The 8,198-nt window shown below is 44.1% G+C and overlaps 1 protein-coding gene across 1 annotated transcript in view; it reads left to right on the top strand.

Moving 5' to 3' along the window:
- The window catches only part of LRIT3 (leucine-rich repeat, immunoglobulin-like and transmembrane domains 3), a 10,214-nt gene extending 3,165 nt beyond the window's left edge, over positions 1–7,049 (top strand). Inside the window, exons 2-4 of the mRNA XM_012655118.1 lie at positions 781–1,247; positions 3,488–3,793; positions 5,890–7,049. Coding sequence (XP_012510572.1) covers positions 781–1,247; positions 3,488–3,793; positions 5,890–7,049 — 1,933 coding nt within the window. The remainder of the gene's footprint in view (positions 1–780; positions 1,248–3,487; positions 3,794–5,889) is intronic.
- The last annotated feature ends 1,149 nt before the right edge of the window (positions 7,050–8,198 follow it).

Genomic DNA, 8,198 nt, shown 5'->3' with positions numbered 1-8,198 from the left:
AACAGGGGATTCTTTTAAAATGAGCTATTTCCTAAAAAGGTTCACTGGGGAGTTGGACAGAAGTGGTTTTGCCAAGTGGCTGTGTGACTCACTGGCCGAGTGACCTTGGGAAGTGACTGAATGTCGGGGATGGGGGGGGCTCAGTTCTTTTTGATGCAAAACTGATTTGCTGATAATAGCAGCAAACACCTACTGAATGCTTATTATGTGCCAGGAAGGTGTAAAATTTTACATGCATTTTAATTAATCATCGTAATAATGCCATCTGGGAAAATGAGGTTGAAAGACAGGTGAGGTGGATTTCCACGGCCACAGAGCAGGTGGCAGAGCTCAGATTTGCACCAAGATCAACCTGCCTCGAGCGCTGGTGCTTTTACCTGTTACCCAATGTCTACCTCAATGGTAGAGTAAATAGATGGTAGAGTGTCATGATGATTAAATAAGTAACGGATGCGACCTTGTTGCACAGGCCTTGCAAGTAAAGAGCCCCATAAATATTAGGTTGAACCCCATGAAACTACTGATACTTGATCATTTTTTTACTACAAAAATGGCGAGTTCATATGCTTAAGCCTAATAGTAGCTTCCGTCATCGTGATACTGATGAAGATGATGATGATGACAATGCATTATTAATGAACAGATTAGCCGGGCTGAATAGATTTTTTTTTTTTGACAATAAGTAGAGATTGAAAAATTGATGCATGTTTCAAATGAGAATTATTTTTTCAAATGAGTCTTGGAAAGTGGGTTTCCTTGCATTGCTCTTTGTGACATTAGGTCGATACTATGTAACGACATGGATATCAATGAGATGCCTACCAACTTGCCCGCGGACACCGTGAAGCTTCGCATAGAGAAGACCGTCATCCGCAGGATCCCCGCGGAAGCCTTCTACTACCTGGTAGAGCTCCAGTACCTCTGGCTGAGTTACAATTCCGTGGTCACCATCGACCCCAGCAGCTTTTACAACCTGAAGCAGCTGCATGAGTTGCACTTGGATGGGAACGCTCTGGCTGCTTTCCCCTGGGCATCTCTGCTGGACATGCCCCATCTGAGGACCCTGGATTTGCGCAACAACAGAATAACCAGTGTGCCAAACGAGGCCGTCAGGTACCTGAAGAACCTCACCTACTTGGATCTGTCAAGCAACAGACTGACCAGGCTGCCGCCAGATTTCCTGGAGAGCTGGTCTCACTCAGTTACAGCACCTGGAAGCCTGGACCTTTCACCAAGAGTTATTCTCGGTAAGCTCACCAGCCTCTGGGCTTCTCGTATGTGGATACTTTGCTGTGCATTCCTGTAGTTGTCCAGTCTTTAAAATCTACTGGATTTGGTCTCTTACTCTGAATTTGCACTTTGAATAGAATAGGACCTTCTCGGTTAAGTTAGGCCAAGTTACCTGTTTTCCCTTGTGTAAGGTATGATGGCCGTGTTTGTGCGTGCGTGGAGGGGTGGGGGAGAAGTAGCCTCGTAAACTGGGACTGTTCCGCTTCCCTTAGAGGGTCTTGAGCTGAGCGACAGGGGCCACCAACCTGCCTTGACTCCTGAGCACGCCGGTGCTCACACGCTGGCACGCTCAGCCTTCTGCTCGAGTTGCTTCTCGACTCACCCTGAGGTTCTTCAGGAGCAGGAAGCGGGTGTTGGCATCTCTGTGAGGCAGCAGGGGCTTGATTCGTTTGGAAGAATTGCTTCCAGTTATGACGCTTGGTAGAGCTGGGATTTCAGCCCGGACATTAGGTTCCAGAGCCACACTGAGTCATTTGCAGTGTAAAAATAAACTAGAAAAGTCTGCTTGTGGCATGAAGTTGGGTGAAGGAGCCAACACTTAAGAGAACAGAATTCAAATGAATATTAATTAGAGAACTAGTTGTAGATTCACAGGCTAAATGTGAGAGGAGAAAGTTCAAGGTTATTCTCCCACGGAGGAAAAGTGAATTTTTAAAATAGAAGATAGAAAAAGTAAACTTTTATCAACATTGACAGAAGAATATGAGCCAGTCACGGACTGCTATTATAATAAAAACAGGCATCATAGAAAGATAGAATTTTTGAACTAATAGGTAAATTTCTACCATGGTTAGAATTTTTTAAATTGCTGTTCTGTCTTTTCTTCTCAATTTAGAATCCACCCCATTGTTAAAAAGCCATAACCACAAATCTCTGAGATAAATTTTTTTCCTATCTTGGCCCTAAGCGGTTATGGGACATCACCTCAGGCCCCAGAGAGACTTAACTGACAGAAAGCCGTGAGGCGCCATCTTGGATCCTTCCGAGATTTTAGCAAACAATTGTATAGTCCCACTCTGGATTTGATTTTTGCTCTGAAGTCCTTTCTTAGTTTGAGAAATTTGGAGACGCTGAGAATGAGAAACAGCTTTGTTACTGAGCCCGGCAAGTTGGGTTCCTTTGCATGTAACGGTTCTTCTTAGCTGTTGTCGCTCCTTTGCATTTCACTCGCAGGAAGCTATCAGGCCGCAGTTCAGCTCTGTGTGGAAACACCTGTAGGTGCACCACGCATGTCACTGAGTGTGCGTTCCACTTTCCTTGTTTCGCACGGCGACAGTGCTGCTGAACTCTCTGCCACTCTATAGCAAGGATCCTCTTTCTTCTATTAGTAGTTTCCGGGAACATTTTCCGCACTTGCCTTTCAGCTCCCACTGGCAGCCTCCTTGAAGGCCCAGAGGCTTCTGCTCACAGTTCTGGAAGCGCAGGCAGACGCTGTCGGTGCTTGCTAACTGGAAGCTGTCAGCTGACGGCATTCCCTGCAGCTGATTCTCGCTTGAAGGGAGCTTTGAGCAAAGCACCTCCATGGCCACCACATGTGACATCATGCCAAGCCATGCCGCTGCCTCTACCAGCCTCTCCAGCCTGTGTCCTGCCATTGCCTGCATCTCACTCTGTTTTTGCTACACAAGACTTGCGTTGCCTCAGTGTGTCTTCAAATTACACAAAACTGTGACATATTCCAGGCTGAGTTAGGAGCTTTGAGCACCCTGTCATACTTATAATGCTGTAAGACCTTTCCTAGTACGTTAGAAATATCTCTTCTATGGTATTTATGGCATTCTGAGGTACCTGGATTCCAATCTGACACTGATTAGCTATGGGATCTTGGTCAAGTCATTTGGCCCTTCTATGTCTTAGCTTTGTCATCTTTAAGATGGGAATAATAATACTATCTTCCTCATAGGATGCTGGGATTGAATGAGCTAATACAGGTAAGTGCTTAGAAGAGAACCTTGCCCAGAGTTCTGTTCAGTGAATATTAGCTGTGATTGTTGATGATCTGAACTAACAGACAGGATATGTTCGTTCAGGTTGCTGGATTGCAGGGCAAAACTGACCTGGAGGTGACTCTACTTACTCCCTCAAAGCACTTCTGTTTTTAGGGAGACAGTAGAGATCTCTTCTTCCCCAAGAGGCTGTGGTGAAACTGAAGTCATCGGAATAACCTTTATCAACTTTTTCCTAATTTCCGTTTTAGGTCTTCAGGACAACCCTTGGTCCTGTGACTGTCACATTTCCAAGATGATCGAGTTGTCGAAGGTTGCCGAGCTTGCGGTAGTGCTGCTTGATCCACTGATGGTTTGCAGTGAGCCTGAGCGCCTCGCAGGAGTTCTGTTTCAGCGGGCTGAGCTGGAGCACTGTCTGAAGCCATCAGTAATGGCCTCGGCCACAAAAATCATGTCTGCTCTGGGCAGCAATGTTCTGCTGCGGTGTGATGCCACCGGCTACCCCACCCCGCAGCTCACGTGGACCAGATCCGATAGCTCGCCAGCTAATTATACAGGTATTTTCTTCATTCAGCCCTATGAAACAGGGAGTTTGCAAAGGTCTGAAATTAAACTCATGTTTTTGTGTGATTTGAAACTGGCTAGTGAATGCTAATAAAATATTCCAAGACAGGGACAGGCGCCGTGGCTCATGCCTGTAATCCTAGCACTTTGGGAGGCTGAGGCAGGAGGATTGCTTGAGATTGGGAGTTCAAGACCAGCCTGAACAAGAGCAAGACCCCTGTCTCTACAAAAAATAGAAAACTTAGCCAGGCGTGGTGGTGTGCACCTGTAGTCCCAGCTACTGGGGAGGCTGAGGCAGGAGGGTCGCTTGAGCCCAGGAGTTTGTGGTTGCTGTGAGCTAGGATGACGCCACAGCACTCTAGCCAGGGCAACAGAGTGAGACTATGTCTCAAAAAAAAAAAAAAAAAATTCCAAGATGGTTGGGTGCAAAGGATTTGAAAGGTACATTTTATTGGCTAATATTTTTCTCAGTTTAGTTTATCTAACTGCCTAGATAAAACTAGACAACCTCGACTGGGCGTGGTGGCTCACGCCTGTAATCCTAGCACTCTGGGAGGCCGAGGCGGGTGGATCGCTCAAGGTCAGGAGTTTGAGACCAGCCTGAGCAAGAATGAGACCCCGTCTCTACTAAAATAGAAAGAAATTATCTGGACAACTAAATATATATAGAAAAAAATTAGCCGAGCATGGTGGTGCATGCCTGTAGTCCCAGCTACTGGGGAGGCTGAGGCAGGAGGATCGCTTGAGCCCAGGAGTTTGAGGTTGCTGTGAGCTAGGCTGACGCCACAGCACTCACTCTAGCCCGGGCAACAAAGCGAAACTCTGTCTGGAAAAAAAAAAAAAAAAAACAAACTAGACAACCTCAACTTTTTTTCTTAGGTAGAAAACAAAATGATCTAGTGGATGGATGACCACAGACAAGGCTTTTGTCTTGCTTCGTCTTGGATACAGCTCACTTCAAAATGTATAACCATTACAATTTTTTAGAAAGGGCATTTTGTACAAGTTTCTCATTTTTGAATAATTATTTAATAATTTAATTATTAATATTAAATCAATATCATTTTAATAATAAATTACATGGAGACCTTATTGTAAATCAAAAAGCATAATTTTTTAAAATATTGATTGCATTGACTTTTCCGCTCCTACTATGGCAAAGGCCATGCTTTGGCCCCTGTTTCAACAGTGATATTCTGACAATTAAAGGGGTACATTTTTAAGACCCTTCAAAATTAAATTAAAATTGAGGTTGAAATAATGAAACCTGATAGAATTTCTAAAAGTTCAGGCCTAATATTTTTACATATAGACAGTTAACAGCCCACAGTTTCAGCTCGTGAGTTGAGTTTGGGGCTACTGGAATGCTGTTATATGCATTATTATTCTTTGGAAAGCTTCTGAAATCAAGACAGAATGGAAATATGTTCAGATATTAGTAATTAGGAAAGCACAATTCCAATTTTTGCAAAAACTGTATATTATTCTGCAAATAAAAGAATCCATAGTTTCCTAGATTACCTAAGTTAAATATAAAATGAATGGTTTAGAATACAAATGATGACTCTTCCATGCCGGAAAATAATCTGCTGTACCTCTGGCTATGTGGACAGATGCGTTTTATTACAGTGAAAAAAATATCTTGCGAAATCTTTAAGTCAAGTCTTATGATAAACATTTTACAGAATCACGGTGAGTTAAAATTGGAAGGGACCTTTGAGATTGCTCTGTCTCATTCCCTTATTTTACAAATGCAGAAACAGAGGCCTAAAGACACTAATTGACTTGTCTAAAATCACATGCTACTTAGTGGACAAAAGTTTGCTAAGACCCAAGTCTCCAATTCCCATCGTTTAAAAATACCCTTCTCCCTACAGACCTCCAACACCTGGCAGGAGGGTCTTGGACCTTCATGTAAGCAATGTGCACCACCGTCACCTGCCACCAGACACTCGCAGGCTGCCGTTTCCCATTTCCCGTGGCTCATGTGAAAGGGATGCGGGTAGAACACGCAGTTTCCTTCTCAGTCGGCATGACTGCTCGAGCTTTTCCTTTTTTTCTCACTGCGAATGCTTTTGTTTTCTTCCAGTGATACAGGAATCTCCAGGGGAAGGAGTGAGGTGGTCCATTATAAGCTTGACGGGCATTTCTTACAAAGATGCCGGGGATTACAAGTGCAAGGCCAAAAATTTGGCTGGGGTGTCGGAAGCTGTGGTTACCGTGACAGTGGTGGGCGTTGTCACCACCACCGTATCAGCAGACACTTCTGAAGGAAGACCCGGAGATCGTCCTGAGCAGGTCCAGCCAGGATCTGGAAGATGGCCGTCTACACCCAGTTCATTGTCATCTCCCTGGTCCTCTTCCTCCTCTCCTTCCTCCCCCACGTCTTCCACTTCTCTGTCTAATTCTACTCTGTCTCCTTCTGGCATGGCTTCCTTCTCTTTATCTCCTCTCTTCTCCTCCATCGTTCCTTCAGCCGCAACCCGAAGCACTGGCATTTCAGCAAGCCCCACCACGGCCAGCAGGCAGTCACTCCAGCTCCATCCGGATGGGAGAAGAACCTTAAAGGTGGAGATGGGCGGAAGTAAGCTTCCCCTAGCCAGCGCCAGTAGGAAGGAAGAGCTGGCCTTGTTGGATCAAGCAATGCCTACGGAGACGAATGCCACGATAGAAAACCTCAGGGTGGTCAGCGAGACTAAAGAGAGCGTGACTTTGGCGTGGAACATCATTAATACCACACGTAACTCGGCGGTGACCGTGCTGTATTCCAAGCATGGTGAGACGGACCTGCTGCTGTTGAATGCGGACTCCGGCAAGAACCAAGTAACCATAGATGGCTTGGAGCCCGGCGGGCAATACGTGGCATGTGTCTGTCCAAAAGGAGTGCCTCCCCAGCAAGACCAATGTATCACCTTTTCTACCAGGAGGGTCGAAGAAGATGATTCTCAATGGTCTTTGCTTATTGTGGTGACCAGCGTTGCCTGTGTTGTTGTCTTGCCATTGATCTTTTTCTTATTGTACAAAGTTTGCAAACTGCAATGTAGGTCAGACTCTTTCTGGGAAGACGATTTGGCAAAAGAGACTTATATCCAGTTTGAGACCCTGTCTCCCAGATCTCAAAGCATAGGGGAGCTTTGGACACGAAGGCACAGGGACGATTCAGAAAAATTGCTGCTCTGTTCTAAGGCAAGTGTGGAATCTCACGTGACTTTTAAAAGTGAGGGTTCCAGACCAGAGTATTTTTGCTAAGGTTCTGCAGCTCAGACACGTGTGAGCTACAAAATCAGGATCTAACGGTGTAATTGATGCTCTGTTTGGATGATTTTTGGACAGACTTTCCCATCCTATGTGAAAATCACAACTGGAATGTTTTTAAGCATGTTTTTTAAAAAAAATACCATGAGACTTCTGAACTGAAAAAACAAATATTTTTGATTTTCGTTGTGTGGAAAATGTCCCCAGAAATGATTTTTAGGGTGGTGCTTAATAAGTTGATTATAATTTTTAGGGAAATATTTTAGTTCTTAAAAATAAGTTCATGTGAGAATAGCAAGTGAAGTCTGCATTTTGAAATGATAGTTTTTTGAGCAGTGAAGAAAAGATTCGTATCACCAGCTAAGCCTTGATGTTCATTCATGTTCAAAGTGCTTTACGGCATTTGCTGTGGACGTTTGCTGGCATTGCCTAGCAGGTGAGGGTGGGATTGTAAAGAATTTTGCATTTAGTAAGGTTAAATCCAACCTGGTAGAGGGGGAGGGCTCCGTCTCTTGGGACCGTTACACATCACAACACTGTAGATTTGTGTTCATATTGCAGGTAAGAAAATCTTCCCTTTGTCCTTAGAAATATAGGTGTTAGCAAAAATAAGTATGAAAAAAGTATGACAAATAGACAATTTCCAAGAGACTGTAACTGCTGCATTTTAACACATCTGCCAACAGATTGTATGGGTTTTTAAAATGATGTGTTAATTTTAAAAGTCTCTTTAGTACTTTGATATTTGCTCTTTCTTCCTTCCTTCTTCCTTCCCCCCTTGTCTTTCTCCCCCTCACCTTCCTTCATTTTATTTTTTTCCTCCTCCTTTATCAGAAGATGTACAGGTAGCCAAAGGACCACACACGAAGCTGTTTGTCTTTTGCCACATTATACTGTGATCCTCTGGATAAAGAGCAGGCCTTTGAAATTGCTGACTGCCCTTTGAAGTCTCTTTTGGGTCCCCAAAGGATATTTGAGGATTTTGAAAGAGAAGCTTCAGTGGATTCATTTGGCCAAACTCTTTTTCTAGGTTAAAAACATCAGAGAAATTGAATTGGAGTGAGTCACATGAATACATAGGAAAGAAGCTTCCTAAATAAAGTTCGGGTTTTTGAAAAAGACTATTCGTAGCTGTAGCGTCCT

This window comes from Propithecus coquereli, unplaced genomic scaffold (assembly GCF_000956105.1).
Source record: "Propithecus coquereli isolate 6110/MARCELLA unplaced genomic scaffold, Pcoq_1.0 Scaffold46, whole genome shotgun sequence".
NCBI lineage: Eukaryota > Metazoa > Chordata > Mammalia > Primates > Indriidae > Propithecus > Propithecus coquereli.
This window is presented reverse-complemented; position numbering and strand designations above follow the sequence as displayed.